General features: G+C 49.3%; 1 protein-coding gene across 1 annotated transcript in view; it reads left to right on the forward strand.

Annotated features, from left to right (window-relative positions):
* Positions 1-19031, forward strand: part of PAPPA (pappalysin 1) — a 240957-nt gene that overhangs the window by 24585 nt on the left and 197341 nt on the right. Inside the window, exon 2 of the mRNA XM_042964314.1 lies at positions 7919-8981. Within this exon, the coding sequence (XP_042820248.1) occupies positions 7919-8981 (1063 nt within the window). The remainder of the gene's footprint in view (positions 1-7918; positions 8982-19031) is intronic.

The raw sequence follows: 19031 nt of genomic DNA on the forward strand, positions 1-19031 counted from the left end.
GGGGAGCCCTGAGGAATGTGATGCTGAGGAGCACTCCCTCAGGTCCCCACCTCGGTGACGTCCCAGCTCTCCTCTGAATGCCTGGTGCTGCTGAGTCCTCCGGGGTCATTTTGGTGGTCTTCCCCCCGACTGAACCAAGTGCAGGGACCATGGGTATACTTAACCCAAATCTGTCTGTTTTAATCACTCTCCTCTGGACAGATAAAAGCTTTCCATAGGATTGCTCTCTCAAGCATTCCTCTGTGGCTTTAATACCAGCCATTAAATCATGGAAGGGAAAACAAAACAAAACAAAAAGGGACCGGCTCCAACCTTTAGCTTTTAACTTTTTTAGCCTCCTGAAAAAAACACAGATTTTGGACCCAAATTCCCCCTTTCATACCCACATCCTCTTACCTCTGCTTCTGTTCCTCTGGTAGAGGATGGTCCTGAAATTGCCTTCTTTCCCTCGACTTCTTCCTCTGAGACTATACATCTCCCACAGTGGGAACCAAGGCAGGGATGTCTGATGGACCTGGGATCTCAGAGTCACAGGGAGTCTGAGACAGAAGGGGCCCCTGTGGCCATCTGATGTGACCCTCCTACCTCCTAGGGCAGGGTGTGGGGATGCCTAGAGAGGGGGTACTGCTTTCCCAGTGACCCACAGCAGAGCAATGGCAGACCTTGACCACAAGAACCTTGACTGTGGGCCAAGAGTTATTCCCACTGAAGGAAAGCATCTGGCTTTAGAGTTGGCCTAGTTGTGACTCCACCACTCTTTCGCTGGGATCCTTGAGGGGAGATCACGTTGCTTCTCTCTACTTCAGTGTCCTTGTCTGTTAAAGGACTGTCAGGAAAGCCCACTACACGGGATCATGACAAACAGCGAGTGGGATCTTTTTGCCTAGCAGAAGGCCTGCTACCTAGAGGCTTTCAGCAAAAGTTCCTCATCCTTCTCATTATTTGAAAATGCTGCTCTGTCACCAGCCAAAATGACCCGGGTAGAGTGTCCTTCTCCTTCCATGTCCACTCTACCAATGAGAGAAAAACAAATAAAGAAAAATTTTTTTAACTTTTATTCATTTTAGAGAGACAAAGACAGACAGAGCCTGAGCAGGGGAGGGGCAGAGAGAGAGGGAGACACAGAATTGGAAGCGGGCTCCAGGCTCTGAGCTGTCAGCACAGAGCCCGACGTGGGGCTCAAACCCACAAACTGTGAGATCATGACCTGAGCGGAAGTCAGATGCTTAACTGACTGAGCCACCCAGGAGCCCCTGAGAGAAAAACAAATAATATAAACTTGATATAATTGTCATCCTTTGCTAATTGTCCTCTGTAGACAGTGAGAAAGTCCAGCGTTATCTGAGCTAATGTTGTGTTGACTTAAATCATGCCTGGAAAACATCCTAGGGGGATAAACCCCATAACGACCGCACATCATGGAGGCATAGCTGAGGTCTCAATCATCTGTGGGGGGAGCTGAACTTGCAATTGGGAGTCTTTAATTCCAGCTCCTCCTACCACTTAGTGCTGTGTGACCTTAGGCAGGTGACTTCACCTCTCTGAGTCTCAGGTTTCTCAGCGGTAAACAGCACCTGTTATACAAGGTGGCTGTAAGCATAAGACACTTTGGCACAGAAGCAACTCCCCAAGTGCTCAACACGCACGATGACCTTCAATTACGTACACTCGAGCCGAAACATGTAAGCACCCCTTCCCCAAGAGGCACGTTCCCTGTGCGCCGTGACCATACCTCCAGTCTTTGTTTCCTCCTGATACACCTTGCTCTGATCGCCCTGGGAACGGATTACATTGAGGCAATGTATCCTAACCAGAGCAGGATTCTACAATGGGCATGAGGCAGTGGGAGGTGGGATAGATTGTAGAGAAATTTTAGCGGGAGAGCTTCGGAAACTTGTAGAATGATGGCGTTCTGGTCTGCCGGGGCTCTCATAACGAAGTATCATGGACCGAGTGGCTTAAACACCAGAAATTTATCTTCTCACAGTTCTGGAGAATTGGTGTCTGAGCACAAAGTGTCTACAGCATTGGTTTCTTTCGAGTCCTCTCTCCTTGGCTTACAGGTGGCTATTGTTTCCCTGTGTCTTCTCATGGTCTTCCCTCTGTGTGTGTGTCTGTGTCCCAGTTTTCTCTTCCTACAAGGACCCCAGTCATACTGGATCAGGGCCCACCCTCAGGATCCTATTTTAGCTTGATCACCTCTGTAGAGACCGAACCTCCAAATAAGGTCACATTGTGAGGTACTGGGAATTAGGATGTCAACATATGAATTTTGAGGGTACACGATTCAGCCAATAACTAACAGAAAGGAAGGTGGGAGGCAGCTGAGGATATGACTACAACCTTGAAAAAAAACAACAACACATTTTTGTATAGATCCTGGAGGCTGGAAGAGACCTGGGTCAGAAACCAACAGGCTGCGGTAGAAATCCAGGTGCTGGAGACATGGTCTGGAAGGCATTCTGGACATCTGAACAAGGCTCAGGCACATCTTGGGTCCCCATGAAGTGTGGTGAGCCAAGGAGAACAGATGATGTGTAGTAGTAAAGAACCATTGATCCTCAGTCAGTTGTTTAGACCCAGGCAGAAGAATGACTGGAAAGCAGCCTCTTGGCCTGCAGTTCAAGTCAACTTGCTTATGTTGGCGCTGTGGGACTTAGATCTTTTCGGAGGGGTCCGTGCCTTCAAACAGCCCACTGGGCTCAGCACAGTGACGTGATTAAGCACCTGGGCCTGGGAATTCTATAGGCCTGGATTTCAGGCTTTGGGAGAGCCTCTTCCCTCCCTGAGCCTGAGCCTCAGCTTCTTCTGGCAAGTGGGCCATGCTGAGAGTTTCATTGTGAAGGTTAAGTGAGAGAATTAATCTAGAGCACATGGGGCGTAGCAACTTCTAAATAAAGGAAGGGTCCTATGCTCTTGTAAAGAACACAGCAATAGGGAAATGTCCCTCCTGTTCCATTCTTTTTAGTTTGCGATGACAAACTCTACGGAGCACCTGTAAGATACCAGGGTCGGTACAGAATGTTGGGCACTTTGAAATGAACCAAACAGACCCACAGATGGGAAACACAGACACTGGATGAGTAATTACAGAAGTGGTGAGTTTTCAGACAGGAAGGAATGTGATGGATATATGGGAGGAAGATTTGTCGGTTCCTGGAGTGGAATGGAATGGTCAGACAGAGCTGCCCTGGGACAGTGCCATTAAAGTGATCCTGAGGGGGTGACCCCGAGGTACAGAGGACTCCTGGTACAGCCCTGGCCAAGATTTTGGGAGACTTCTGCCTTTGGGCTAGCCTTTTTTACATATGCTCTTTGTCTCCAGGGTGAGGCTCAGTGGGTAGGTGAGAAGAAAAAGAGACAGTAAAAATAAGTAGGCAGGAAACTTCTGGGGGTGGGGGTGGGGGGTTAGAAGCCCATTTCAAAGCAAGCCTAGCTGCAGGAAGATAAGAGCACATTAGAGAGGCCAGCCGACCAGGGTTTGAGGGACCGGTGATTACTATGAGGGTCAGGGCAAGCCTCTCCCAGGTCTGGGGCTGGACTTCTCCACGTCTGTAAGAGTGCCCCAGACACCTCATGGGCTCTGCACACTTGCAGTGTCTGCTTCTATGCGTTTATAGCCTTGAGGCAGGCTTATGCTAATTAGATGTAGATTGTGTGCAGGATTGCCCCGTAGCCTTCATCTTGTCACATGGGGATGTGTCCCCTGGGATCAACTTCCAGCAGCACACAGATGGGGCCACTTCAGAAACGCCTCTCCCCGTTTCCTTCACTATGTCTCTATCTTCCTGGACAGCTGTGGGGAGGGACAAGGTGAAGGTGGGGAAGGTGCTCGCGTGTCCTTCGTAGAACACTGTTCTGTGTCCCTCTGTGGAGATACACAGAGGACAGGGAACCTAAGTATGCAAGGATTAGGATTGACACGAGGCATCAGATTCAGATCAACACCTATTTTTGAGCTCCTTCTGCTTACAAGGAACCATTCTAGCAGTGAACAAAAGAGCTCTTAAATTGTAGGTGGGGATCATTTAATCCAAACTTCTCCTTTTTCAGAGAAGGGAAATGAGGCCCGGCAGCATAAGAGGGCGGGATGGTGTGACTTGTCATCTGGCAAGCTGAGCCCGGATCTCTGGTTCCAGATCCCTGGTTCTGGGCTGGTGAGACAGCGGTGTCTCCCTTCCAGCCCCCTGAAATGTGGCTACTGTTGATTAAATTATTTTCATCCAGAAATAAGTCCCCATCACTATTTTACTCCCTCCACCCCCCACCTTGTTGAAGTTCGGTGATTTCCTTTTGCCACTTATACTCCAGGTAAATATTTCCTTCTGAACTTCTGAAGCCACTGCTTCAAGGTTCTCAGTTCCCTCAATGTGTTTCCTCTGGGTTCCACTGAAAAGCCTCTCTTTGCCTTTCCTCTCTGCCTCCTGGGGCCAAGCCTCCTCTTAGTCTCCCCGCTCCATGTCCCGGAGTCTGGCCTTTCTTGCTGCTTCTCTCTTCTCTCTCAACTGCACACAGAGGTGGCTTGAGCCTGAGTCCCAAGCCCCCGGAAGGTTCTGAACGGAGGGCACCCTACAGATGTGTAAACATTTTACCTTGCTAACCCAGCTAGCTGCCTTCCAAAGGCAACAGGAAAACCAGGGACTGAGAGCCCCTGGCATAATAAAAAACCTGCAGAGAGAGAGAGAGAGAGAGAGAGAGAAAGAGAGAAAGAGAGAGGAAAAAGGGATCCTGTTTCACATGTTAATTTTCTCATTAGAAGAATTTCCTGTTGAAGGGGGAGGGGTTAGCCAGGGGAGCAAGAGAAGGTGAGCTCAGTGGTGGGACCAGGGACACCAGAGTGGTGGCTCCGGGGAACGTGGCTCTCACTGATCCCTGTAGCAAGCGGCAACCCATAGATTGGGGTAACTCACTCCAAATCTGGAGTCAGAGCTTCAGTTTTGGAGAGGTCAGTGCAGATTTTCACATTCAGCAGCCTGACAGCAGCTCGGGAGATGAGATGTCTGATTTCTAAGTCGGGTTTGTCAGTGGGTTTGAGGAGGACTTGGACGTTTTCGAGGCTTCATTCTATCAGCTCCTGATACATCAGCCAAGATGCCTTCGGGGTGCCTTCTCTCTTTGGCCCTTCTGTATTTTATTTCTAGTCGTTTCCCACATGTCATCATTGACATCGGTCCTAGACCCTCCAGCATCTTCAAGCTGAACTCACACTGGGACGGCTACCGTGTGCCAAGGACGGGGCCTCCACCGTGTCTGTTAAGTAGGACAGCATGTTTAAAGAGGGATGTCGGCAAGAGGATTACGATCTGTAGAAGGGAAGTGATTTTCCCCAGATGTATGGCTAGGAATTTCTTTCATCAGAATTACTTACTCTGCATCCAAAGATCCTGGGTTTTCTACGGTGCTAAGAACACACACTCTCTTCTGATTCTCCCTGTCCGTTAGCCATGGAGACATAAATCGGTGCCTTTGATTCTGCTTGTCCTTTTTCCTTCTCCCAGTCTTTCAGGAATCCTTCTTGTGCTCCATCATGAGACGCTCACTGAGTGCCTGCTGTAGGCAAGGCATGGTGCAGGGTGCTAGGCACGATATACAGATGGTCCAGCCAGAGTCCTCACTCTCCAGAAGCATCCAGTCTAGGGGGACTCCAGAGCCAGAGGACAAGTGTCTAGTTGCCTAAAAGCAAAATGAGTTCAGAGGAGAGAAGGAGCATTCCTTACAGGGCTATCACGGAGAGCTTCTAGGAGGAAGTGGTTTCTGTTTTAGCCATTCAGAAACCTGGAAACACAGAAGAGCAGACTTGGGCCAGGTGTGTGAGGGGGACTCCATTCAGTCCCCTCCTTTACCAGGTAGAGAACCAAGACCCAGAGGAGGTATTATTCAGTGCTTCATCCAAGGTTGCCCAGCCGATGAGAGCAGGTTGACTTTGTGAGGAGACCCCCCCAGCCATTGCCTGAAGGACTGTTGGACAGGAGTAGGCGGAGGGGTATAGGCAGACTTAGATGCCAGGCCCAAACTGCCATCCACATCAGCTGCTAACAGATCGACGTGAGTTCTGAGGCCCCAGTGCTCACAAAGGAGTTAAGACTGTGTGGGCCTCCTCTGTTGATTTTACTGGAAGCTCTCCATGATCGTTTGATGCATGCCGATGGCAGATGCACCCTCAAAGTTATGGTGACCGCAGAAACTCACCAGCTCAAAGTAGGGACCGTCCTTCTAAATGGGCATCTTTTATTCATTCTCGTCTCCCTCTCTTTCTCCTCCCACCTGGCCTTGTACATCATCCCACACTTCAAATGCATTCTTAATTAGAAAGTCCTCTTCCTCATCCAACAGCCTGTCTGTGCCAAGGACACTGGGTATATTCCAGAAAGGCTGGGGAATAGGGGTTGGTGAGTATAAAGATACTTTTTGATCCAGAGAGAATCTGCTAAGTGACTTCCTGGGGTTCCCAGAGTAAGGCTAGAGGCGTCAGCCTTGGGACTTTCCCAAACACCCAGCTTGTGGTACCCCCAGGAGGTTGGTGTGTCCCAGATCCCTGGTGGCATTGATGGGGGAGAGAGAGGTGTCTGTCGAGTTAGCGCACAGGGTAGTGAATCCCAGGGTCTGGGATCCTCTTACCAGTCATTTGACCTTAAACCCATCCATTTCCATATCTGCCTCTGTCAACATCACTACTTTAAAAGTGTTACGTGGATGAAATGAATTAACACACGTGTAGACCTTAGTACAATGCTTGACCTGCTGTAGAGGCTTGGAAGATTTTACTTAATGAAGGAGTCCCCAACATCTTTTTATGTTAAGAGAGTGCTTTTCATTTCATTCTTTTATAAATATTAGCATTAGTGTCAGAGAAAAGCAAGCTGAATTGGGTCTCAGGAAATTTGTCAGTGACTCTGTAACCTGACAAATGTCTTTCATTTTCTGGGCCTGAAGTCCCTCACCTGTCGAGTGAAGAAGTTGGAATTGTGATCTTTAAAAACTTTTCTAGCTCAGGAGCGCCTGGGTGGCTCAGTTGGTTAGGCGTCCGGCTCTGGGTTTCGGCTCAGGTCATGATCTCGAGGTTCATGAGTTTGAGCCCTGCATCAGGGTCTGTGCTGACGGTGCAGAGACTGGTTGGGATTCTGTCCCTCCCTCTCGCTTCGCACCTCCCACTTGCTCTCTCTCCTGGTCAAAATAGACAAACTTTAAAAAAAATGTTTTTTAAAGCTTTCTTGCTCAGATATTAAGCATGCCTGCCTTTCTTTGGGGATGAGTTTCAGGGCTAACCAGGACTCCTATTAGGAGCTAAAAGCATTAGCTTTGCAGCCCTTGACCCTTGATTCTCTGTGCCAACTTTCCTGATGGCTCACCACCGCTGGCCTTTTGATGACTGCTAATCGTTAACGTGCACGCAAAGTTACAGAGACCGTAGTAGGGGCCATCCTTCTAAATGAGCAACTTCTGTGCATTATCACCACCGCTGACTCCCCTCTCACCTCCTGTATCATCCCACACTGAAAATACCATCTCAATCACAAAGTCCCCTTACCCGTACAACAGTCTTGCAAAATCGAAGGTGTTCAGATTTCCATTATTATGATTGTTGGTATTTTGTTTAGCTCAACTCCCCATTCTACAACAGAAACCTTTCTTGTAAGTTCCATACTCAAAACCAATACCAGTGAAACTGTTTGGGCTACAGGTTGTGGTGAGCAACCCCCAAAGCCAGCTCACCTGTCCTCTCCGTCCCTCCGGCCCTCAGTGTGCCCGAAGGGTGGTCCCAGAGCCTCCATTAGTAGCTGCTGGCTCTCGCAGAGCACAGTTTGAAAACCACTGGTCTAGGACATCCTGATATAAGTTTTATCAGGGAGAAATAACTCACCGCCCCCCTCCCCTTCCATCCTTTATTTATTCGTCTTTCTCTCTTCGGGCCACATAGGGCTATATGACAAATGTTCATATACCTCGCGTGACCGAGGATGGGTCGTGGGAATTCACACCGTCAGTGACCAAGGCAACAGAGACCCACGCTACTTTTTCTCCCTGAAGACAGACCGGGCCCGGCAGGGGACCACCATCCATGCGTACCGCAGCTACCTCCCAGGCCAGTGGGTGCACCTAGCTGCCACCTACGACGGGCGGCTGATGAAGCTCTACGTGAATGGCGCCCAGGTGGCAACCTCCGGGGAGCAGGTGGGCGGCATATTCAGCCCGTTGACCCAGAAGTGTAAAGTGCTCATGCTGGGAGGCAGCGCTCTGAATCACAACTACCGGGGCTATATCGAGCGCTTCAGTCTGTGGAAGGTGGCCAGGACTCAGCGGGAGATACTGTCGGATATGGAAACCCGTGGCCTCCACACGCCTCTACCTCAGCTCCTCCTCCAGGAGAACTGGGACAACGTGAAGCGCGCCTGGTCCCCCATGAAGGATGGCAACATCCCCCAAGTGGAACGCAGCGGTGCCCACGGCTTCCTGCTGGACACGAGTCTGGAGCCTCCGTTGTGCGGGCAGACATTGTGTGACCACACAGAGGTCATCGCCAGCTACAACCGGCTCCCGCGATTCCGCCGGCCCAAGGTGGTGCGCTACCGCGTGGTCAACCTCTACGACGACAGCCGCGAGAACCCCACGGTGAGCCGCCAGCAGATTGACTTCCAGCACCGGCAGCTGGCCGAGGCCTTCAAGCATTACAACATCTCCTGGGAGCTGGAGGTGCTGGAGGTGAGCAACTCCTCCCTGCGCCACCGCCTCGTGCTGGCCAACTGTGACATCAGCAAGATCGGGGACGAGAACTGCGACCCCGAGTGCAACCACACGCTGACCGGCCACGACGGCGGGGACTGCCGCCACCTACGCCACCCCGCCTTCGTGAAGAAGCAGCACAACAGGGTGTGCGACATGGACTGCAACTATGAACGGTTCAACTTTGATGGCGGAGAGTGTTGTGACCCCGAGATCACCGACGTCACCAAGACTTGCTTCGACCCCGACTCTCCGCACAGGTAAGGCCTGCGGGGCAGGCGATGCCCGGCTGCCAGCCGACTTGTCCCCCGTTGTGTAGGCGAGGCACCTGAGGCCCCTAGGGGGTGTGGAATTTTCCAGTTCACACAGCGGTTTCATGACCGAGGCCAGCCCCTCACTCAGTTCTCAAGGGAGTGCTACGCAAGGATGGCCCATCACGACGGTATTCGCTGAGCCCCCACCACGGGCTAAGAAGGAGGGCTCAACCCGGTCTTCTCAAAGGGCACAGAGTCTAAACTGGGTGATGTGGGGCCGAGTACCAGTAGCTGCCATCATGTACGTGGCACCGTGGGGTGCAGCGCGTTAGCCACGTGCGGTCGCCAGCCACACGCGACTGTTGACGCTGAAATTAGCCGAGACTAAGTAAAGTTAAAATCTGTCCTGAGTCCCGTTAGCCACCTTTCAAGTACTCAGCAGCCTCGTGGGCTGGTAGCTACCGTGCTGGACAGACCAGTATGGAACACCCTTCCCAGCAGAACATTCATCCCGTCGCACCGAGCTGGCAAAGCGGGGATCAGCTTGGTTGGACGGCCTGGGTTCAGGTCTCGGCGATACCGTTTCCTCACTTTGTGACCCCTTAGACGCTACATCTTCCTTTGTGAAGTGGGAATAAGAACAGCACCTGCTTTGTCCAGCTGCTCTGAGGGTTGAGAGGGGGCTCTCAAAGCGTCGTCCCTCTCACGGTGTCTCTCCCATTAGCTCTCGGTAAGCGTATTTGTCATGACTTGTGTAACGGAAGATGGTGCGTGCTGTGCTTAGGGAGTGCCAAGCGAGATCAAAGAGGAAGAAAAAAAACTGACTTTCAGCTTGAATATCTCTGGGAGAGCTTAGGTACAGTTTGGACAACCGAGGAGGTTGGGTTGGGGGAGAAAGGAGGTCGCGGGGCAGACGGACTTCATCTCCTGCTGAGAAGAGGGCGGGAACGGGAAGCTTGTGTCTGAGGCCTCACTCAGCGTCCACTGGCACTAGCAACCCTGGCCAGCAACCCCAAAGAAAACCCCGAAGGGGAACCCGTGGGTGATCTGTATTCAGTAGGGGACCCGGAGGAACTAGTTCCAAGCCAGAGAGACTGTCACCCTCCACTTTCCTGATTGCCCAGATCCACGCTGAACTTTTCCATTCTGTCCAGCACACAGGACCCTGGACTTGCTGAGAGCTCGAGCACATTTGCCGACCTCTGCAGGCTTTCTGCTGACTCTTCTCTTTAGGTCTCTCTCAAAAGAGCAAGGGCCTCCCGTGCACAGACAAAATACCTACGTGCAAAGGAATGACGATACTGGCAGGAGAATGTCGTGCCTGGCAGCAGGCCATAAAGCACGTCAGCTCAGCCTGCTGGCACCAGGCAGGCCCTCGACTCTCACCTCGGTCCACAGACATGAGCGGCCCAGGTGGGAAGAAGCCTTGATGTGTGGCCGGTTCCTTCCTGGTCACAATGTGTTCTCATCTCTGCTCTCATTTGGGCTTTGACAGAATTTGACAAAGAAGGCAAGACAGGGGTTAGTATTTGCATTTGACTCATAGGGAGATAGAGGACCTTAGTGGGTGAAATGACTCAGCCAAGGTCATGGGTCAGGAGAGTCATTCAGCTAAGGCACAAATGCAAGTCTCTGAGATTAAGGCAGTGTGTGCCCTACTGAGCTGGATGCCCAGGCAGAGTGAGCATGGAGGAGGGTGAAGGGCCACGAATAGCTGGAAGTTATTCACCCAATTTTTCTTTCTCTCTTTCTTTGTTTCTTTCTGTCTTTCATTCATTCAAACCCTGTTTCTTCAGCAGGTGCCAGGAAGGTGGGTACTCTTAGCCCTGTTTTGCTGAAGGAAACCCAGGATTCAGAATGACATAGGGGTTTAGCCAAGGTTACTCAGCAAATAAATGGAGAGTTTAGATTCCAATCCAGATCTAATGACTCTAACGCTCCCACTGAAGGAGGGTATTTTTAAGCCTAAGGAACAGTAAGAGGCAGAGTTGAAGGGCAGGGGTGACAGACAGGGTAGCTTCACTAAAGCCTTGGGAAAAAACTGCTGAGTTGATTGGGTCAGGACCGAGGGCAGCTGGCCTTTGTGGCGGGTGAGCTGTCCTGGTACGGAGGGGCCGCAGGGCCCCAGGTCCCAGATACTTCACAATCAGCAGACAGAGCTGGCAGCCTCCGACGGCCTCCTCTTTTCTAAGTCACGGGACTGCCTGCCCAGAATGTCTGTGAGCAGCCGTGTGCCAACTCTGTTACCACTCACGCCATGGCCCGTTTGTTTGCTGGCTGGGAAGGTCATGTGCCCTGGGTGGGGCCCACCAGGCAATGTGTCCTCTTCTGACGGGCCGGGATAGGAGGCAGGGGTACACAGCATTCTGGCTGTATCAGCTCTCCTGTGTGCAGAGAGAAACCTGTGGAGGTTTGCAGAGAAATATTTGCTTTGTGACTTTAAAAAAAAGGGAGGGAGGGAAGGAGGGAGGAAGAAAGAATGAGGAAAGGAAGGAAGGCAGGAGGAAAGGAAGGAGGGAAGGAAGGAAGGCAGTGCAATATAAGGCAGGGAAGGAAGGAAGGACGCCTGCAATATAAGCAGTGAACATTTAATATTATCTAGGTGATTTCTAATAAAGAGCTGAACTTCATTCTCTCTCTCTCTCTCTCCTCTCTCTCTCTCTTTCTTTCGTAACGAGTAAACGCAATAAAACTATTTAATACTTATCAATCTATGGTAAAGGACCACCTTTTTTCTCCTATATGTTGCAAGCTGATCCCTTTGATATGTGCAGGAAAAAAATGAATCAATGTAAAATGAAACCACAGGAATGTCATTGTCAGAATTCTTGAAACGTTTCTAAATGCGTACTCTCCATTTCTGTCCCCAGTGCACCGTAGACTGGTAAGCAGTACCTACTTTGAGTAGCACTGATTAAAATCCACCATTCTGACAATTTAATGTAACAATTCCCTTGAGTAAAATAAGATTTCCCCCAGTAATGCAGCTGGGCAGATCAGTGTACTCTAGGAAAGAGTACCGTTTCTTTTAACACATTTAGGTGCCCTTACGTCATAGTCCTTGGACCCCTTAGTCCGTGTTCTCAGGGATTCACGTGCTGTGGGGGAGCAACTAATCCTAGCAGAGGGCTGCACAAGATACCAGAATTGTGCCCAATGCCAGACCTAGAAACATCCTCACAGATCATTGGTCCGCATCCCTTACCCTCCCATGGAGGGAAACTGAGTCAGAGCTCACCCTATCCATTAGTGGTCAAGCTAGGGTTAAGGTTGCTCTAGATTTCTGACTCCTGGTCATCTGCCATGGCACAGCCACCCAGCGTGGCCTTGACATCTTCGCAGCCACAGATACCTGCCCCCTCACATTGTATCCTCACTCTCTTCTCAAATATCACCCAAAGAGCTTGGGATTATGAAGTGCTTGAATGAGTGAGTTTAGAAGAGAATTAGATAATGGCCTTGGGGTTCCGTGGGCCCCTGTAGAACTATTAGAGCTACATTGGCAGCTAGTGTTCTTTATTAAGAGGCCATAATAAAAGCAGTCAATTGAAGATGTGCACAGAGAGAGGGACTGGACAGTGAGTGGCCAGGATACAACTTCAAATGGTAATATCATAACCATTTGAAGATGGTTGGCCTGGATGAGACAATTCTCACAGGGCCATGACTATAGGGCCATGTGGCATGCGCCTCATGTCCTGTGGGAGGCCTGTCCTGTGGGAAAGGGCGCAGAATTGCTCTGTATGGTTTCTAAGCCCTGGCCAGGACCGGAGCGGGAGGCAGCTTGGAGCTGAGTAACAGATGATGTCCTCCCCCCTCAGAATGGTCCTCCCAGGGGAGCGCCCTGTCACCTGAGGCACACACAGTGAGGATCATGGCAGTGCTATAGAAAGTAACCTTGTTGGTCTTGAGGTGGAGTATGGCACAGCCTGACTTTTTGCTGATATCTTTCTCCAAATCGTGTTATGGAACCACGTGGTTGGAGACATTTATCGGCTATATGCACCTCTGTCAGGCTCTCTGCTGTTCACTGGGAATGCTTCAGTGAGTGGGGCACGTTCCTCCCCATTGAGGGGCTTCCACTTTGCTGGGGGGTCACATTCAAACATAAGAAATTCTGATCCATGACAACAACACACAGTGGGACAGGAGTACTGCGAGGCAGAGATCTGCTCTGACTAGGGAAGCAAGGTGGGGTGGCTGGTGGAGGCATAATTTGGGGGGCATCTGGGGCCGGGCAGCATGTTCAGAGGTAGAGATGCAGCCTGCATAGGTCAGGTCCTGGCAGGAAACAGGTGACACATTCAGACAGAACAATTAAGGAGAGTTGAAGGAGGGGGTAATTTGAAGGAGAGGCTATTTATAACAGGGTAGGCAGGGTTTAGGACAATCTCCAAGGCCAGGGTCAGCAACAGAGCAGGGAGCCATTTCTATCCTTGGCCTGGAGGGGCAAGAAGAGAGAGTAGTTTTGGAACATAAGAGAGGGGATGTGTGTGGAAGACTCCTGGGCAGCCGCAGTGACTCTCCATAAAGAGGGGTAGCCAGCCTACTGTGGCCCCCAGGCCAGAAGGGAGCCAGGAGAGTAACTTCTCCATTGACATTCTCTTCTGCCTTCTAGTCTTCTGCTAGTGCTTCCCACTAGGGACTGAAACTAGAAGTCACAGAGCAAAGGAACCCATAGAGGCACCCCAAAGAAGCCAACCTCCAAGGGCACAGAGCAGGGAGGAGAGGGATGGGCAGTGGATGTGGATGAGCAAACAGCATTCCCAGAACACAGAGAAAGCCCATGCAGAGGGGACAAGACAAGCAAGAGGACAGGATGGGAGGAAGGGCTTGGAGAATAAGGAGTCATCGGTATAACTGGGACCCAGATCATAAGCAGAATAGGATCTGCTTTATCTCATGACAAACTCTAATATCAGGCTAAATCCTTCCTTCCTGCCTCTCTCCCTTTCTTCATCCCCTCCCCTCCCCTCCCCCCCACACCTCTCTCCTCCCCTCCCTACCCTTTCCCTCTCCTCTCTACCCCTCTCCCCCTTCCCTTCCCTTCCCTTCCTTTCCCTTCCTTTCCCTTCCTTTCCCTTCCTTTCCCTTCCTTTCCTTCCCTCCCTCATTTTTTTTCTTCTTTTCCTCTCCCAGTAAATATTTGTTGAATGCTCCCTCTGTGCCAGCCCAGTCCCTGCCTTTGGACCTCACCATCTAGTGGAAAAGACAGACAAGAAAGCATGCCATTGTAATCATGGGTGTGAACGAAGGATCCCCAGTGTCAGCCAGGAGGAGCAGTCTGTGTGAGCAGTAAAAATTTTTCTATTAGACCAACCATTTAGAAAAAGACATTCCATTGAACTTGGCCATTCTCTACAGTAGTGGAGACGAGCCAGGGAGGCAGAACTTCATCTGCAGCCATTAGAGATGTCTCCTAACAAGTTAGAATGCACTTCACATGCCTTCTTATAGCTAAACTGGAAAACCTGGATACTAAGGGAAACCCCTAGTGTCAGGAACGCCAGGGGCAATTGACACTTTGGGCTGCATGCACCCCACCGGGAGAGTATATTGCCACAAGCCTGCTGAGTTTCTATTTGGACCCTGTAAACTGCAAGCTATATAGCACAGTTAGGTGAACTTGACCTTTGTCTGTGAATATCGATTCATATGCAATAGGACAAATAGAAAAAGACTTCCCTTGCACACTGTTGGCTCATAGGGAAACATTTTCGTTGCCTCCCCCTTATTGTTATTTTTAATGGAACAAGGGCATTCCCCTGGGGCCATGTTATTTTTTTTGGATATGAGCTGACATTGCTAGAAATCTTTGGAATGGACTGTAGTAAGCCTTGAGGCAGGCTCTTCAACCCCTCTGCTGGCACTGTAGTTCTCACTGTCTTCCCCCACCCCTTGTCAGAGACCATTAAATGATTTGCCCTCATATGTTGGGGTCTCTTACCTCTTTTCTGGGATGATCTCATGGAACATACACTTCCTTCTCCCAGGTTCTCCCCAAATCTGGAAAAGTTGCATGAAATCAGAGATTCTCTGAGCTAAAAGGAGCACTGGCAAGGTTCAGCCCTCTCTTGCTATAGATGAGGAGGCCAAGCTCCCAAGTGGGGCCAGCACTGACCCAGGCCTCCCAGTGAAAGTGAGGCCAACCTGAGAGCAAGATCCAGGGTCTCATCTCTTTATCCCAGGGCATTTCCACCCTCCTACATTACCATGGTATCTTAGAAGCTGGGGATTCAAAACTTGGAAAAGTTCTCTTTAGCATGGTCATGTTCATACCCGTCATCCGTATTTTGCTAAGATACTTTAATATCGAGGGCACTGCAGTAATGCCCTAGAGATCCAATGTGTAATCTGTGTCCTGAAGGTGCTTATATTCTGTGGTTTTATGACATTTTGTTACAGTCATTCAAGAGATGGCAAGAAGGTGGATGATTAACTTACCAGCGAACCACACAGACGATAAGGCTTGCATGAACTCTGAGAAAAGGCAGGATCCCTGTGGTTTGGAGAAGTTAGAAAAGGTTTTCTTGTAGAGGAGGTCTACAAACAGACCTTCAGAATTAACAGACTTTGTAATGACAGAAAAGAACAAAGAGATTGAGGTGGGAAGGTGATGGGAAGGTTTAAGGAAGAGGTGACTCTACTTGGAATTTCATGCAGTTCAATGTCATGATTTGTTCTTCTGGCCCTAGAGCTCTAAGAATCAGACTAATGTAGAATGAAAATAGCGTTCCGGGGAAATAGATTCTAGCCCTGGCCCAGCAGTGTCTTAGCTATGCAATCTTGGGCAAGTCTCATAATCTCCTTGAGCCTCTGTTTCCACATCTATGGAAAGGGAATGATAATAATATCTGACCGCCTGGATCATGTGATTGCCTTGAGGGTCACATAAAATAATATCCAAGCAAGAGTTCTGGGAAGAGTTAACCAGCACGCAGATGAAAGAGGGCTTTGTTATTTGTTCAGTAACTTTGTTCATTCTTTTCCAGTAATCGTGTAAGAGAAATTGCTTGGAATTTTATAATCAGAATATCAGCGTTTATTTAATGTGACTAATATTCATTAAAGCAATAACAGGAGTCAGGGCTGGTATGGTGGAAAAGTGATATGTGTTGGAGACTGACCAGGGTTTGTATCCTGGTTCCACTCTTCATTAACTGTCTGACCTTGGCTCGTTTCTCAATAAGAGTTGCTGGTTTCTCATCTGTGAAAATTGGGTGAGAATAGCACTCCAACAGTGCGTCAAGAAACTTACATGGAGTCATCTATATGAAATGCCTGGTAGATTGTGTGGCACACAGTAGGTGCAAAAAATTCCCTCCCTTCTCATGTGCACACACAGACTCCTCTTCGCATTGTTTGATGGAGACTGACTTTCCACAGGCTCATAAAAAAAGGCCTGGATGAAACTGCCGGACACACATTGAGGGCATTTACACAGATTACTTTCATTCTTAAAATACTAATTTTTTTTTTTTTGAGGACTGGCCACAGATTGGTATTTTTAAATAAAGACCATGTAACATACCAAACTTCTTGAGCTTGCACACTAATTTATTTTTGAAACAACCCAAATGTCTCACCATGTTAGAGGATATGTTTCCACATGGAATGACCCCAGGCATTGTTGGGATTGGTTACAATGGGTGATGTACCCCTTTGATTGAAGTTCCAAGAGTTTTTGACCATCTCCAGCCCACATGCCTGCTTGGGTGTAGATGCAGGAACATGCACACACATTCAGGCCACATGGACACATATGGTCCCATTCTCTCAGCTTTGGTCCAAGTTCCCTTCATGCTTTTCATCTAAGCAAAGTCTGCCTTTACTCACGTCCCATCTGTGACTCTGTGCACAGGTGAATTTGGTCTTTGAGAGCAGGAGAGAGGGACAAATGGAGTGAAGAGAACTGCTTGTGACCCCTCCACAGGATGTTAAGAAGGAACTCAGGGGGCACCTGGGTGGCTCAGTTGGTTAAGAATCTGGCTCTTGATTTTGGCTCAGGGCATGATCTCATGGTTAGTGTGTTTGAGCCCCATGTTAGGCTCTTTGCTGACAGAGCAGAGCCTGCTTGGAATTCTTTCTCTCTCCCTCTGTCTCTTCCCCTCCCCATGTTCTATCTCTCTCTCAAAATAAATAAAGTAAACATTAAAAAATTTTTAAAAAGAAGAAGAAGGGGCTCAAAACAGGGACCAGTGAGTAGCTGTGTGGGGTCAGTATAGCCTCGCAAATAAATAAGAAGATGAGTTTTGGAGACTGAGCATACTTGAAATCAAGCCACTTAACGTCTCTGTGACCTTGATCAAGTCCCTAGCTTTTATCAAAGCCTCAGATACCTCCTCTGTAAAGTCGGTGATGAAAGTAAAGTACCACAGTCTATGGCATTGAGTGGTTCGGAGGATTCAGTGACATGATATAGGGGTCAACCCTTACAACAGCACCCGCCACTTACTGAGCACTCAAAATAACAGTGGTGGTTGTTTGGGGGATTTTCCGTCTCTGGAAAATCTTCTGACCTTCCTACACACATACTCCCTAATTCCCAGCCCCCTCTGGATCCTGAGTCTTTCCTTTGGGCTGGAGTGGGGGTCCAACACAAACTAATCCCACTCTTCTACCAAAGGCCCTTTTACTTTGGCTCCTGTAGGTTCCATATTTAATAGATTTTCTTTACTCCAAAAACACTGCACATATTAAATGATAACGTATTCCTTGTCCCAGGCAGCACACCACAGTAAGTTTAGGCATCTCCAGCGTAAAGCAGAGGCACATCTGGGATTCCAGGATGGGACTCACTGTGTGGTTCTCGCACATGCTAGGGAAGGAGCTGGAAGTCAAGAGGGCTCCCCTAAGGTGCTCAGGACCTCACCGAGCCACATAAGAGGCAGCACTAGGTGTCGGCTGGCCCCCTACTCTTACCACAGCAGGACCTCTGTGAAGTTTACAGGTGAAAGTTGGAGATGCTTCTGTGTCACCCCTTTTTCTAGATGTGTATTTCCATTTCCAGCTCCCTGGACAGACAGCAGTGCTTGATAACCTCTCGAGGGCCCCAGTGGGAGGCAGCTGGGGTTTTTCCACCCTGGGTGTCCATCCACTGGTGACACTGACCACTCATGACAGCCTCTGCTTGGCCAGACGTCCTTCCACGGGGGGAAACAAAGTGGTGGGGGTGTGAGAGAGGGTGGAATGGACAGACACCAGGACATTTTGCTTTAGTGAAACACATTTCCTTAATTGACCACAGCTCGGCTTGTACCTGCAAGCTCACAGCTGGCCGATTTTCCACCTTCCCGAAAGAGGACTTCCACACCCCCACTCTTGCTTTCTGGAAACACAAAACTAGTGTGTGTACAGCCGTGCCTTTTGCTCACAGTTTGTTTACCCAAGTCCAACAGGCTCCCGTTTTCCTGTTTTGTTTTGTTTTGTTTTGTTTTAAGAGGCATGTTTTCTTGTCTCCTTTCCTCTGTGCCTGCCTTTCTTTCTTTCTTTCTTTCTTTCTTTCTTTCTTTCTTTCTTTCTTTCTTTCTTTCTCTTTTCCATGTGCTAAGTTGTTTTGGTGATCTGGTGGTGAAGGGCAGAGGGTAAGGAGAATATTGTCTCCATTTCAGGTGTCTGGTGTATATGATTCTAGCCCTTTTTGAGTTCAGACAGACAGCACACCTCTTAGCCTTGAGCCTGAATCCTGACTCCCAAACTATTTTTGTGGCCACGGAGGACAACAGTGAGTGTCTAGGATGCCACACAAGTATGGACTATCTCAGGATCTTACAGAGTGTGGAAGAGAGACATGAGAGAGAGAGAGAGGTCTTTCCCACAAGGATTCATGGTAGAAAAACACAGTTTGACCTGTGGGTTGGCAAAACAGGAGGAAGGAAGTGACTAGATATTTCCAGTAACTTCTTTGCCAGCATAGAGTAAGTCACTTCTTTTATTTTACATTTTTCTTCTGTAAAATGGGAGGATTTGGGTGGGATTTTTCTAAGATCTTTTCCTTTCATACATTTTCAAATCAGACGTTGTAATCCAGTTTCGAGGCCTGTGGGGACTGGAGCT

Source organism: Panthera tigris, chromosome D4 (assembly GCF_018350195.1).
Source record: "Panthera tigris isolate Pti1 chromosome D4, P.tigris_Pti1_mat1.1, whole genome shotgun sequence".
NCBI classification, from domain to species: Eukaryota; Metazoa; Chordata; class Mammalia; order Carnivora; family Felidae; genus Panthera; species Panthera tigris.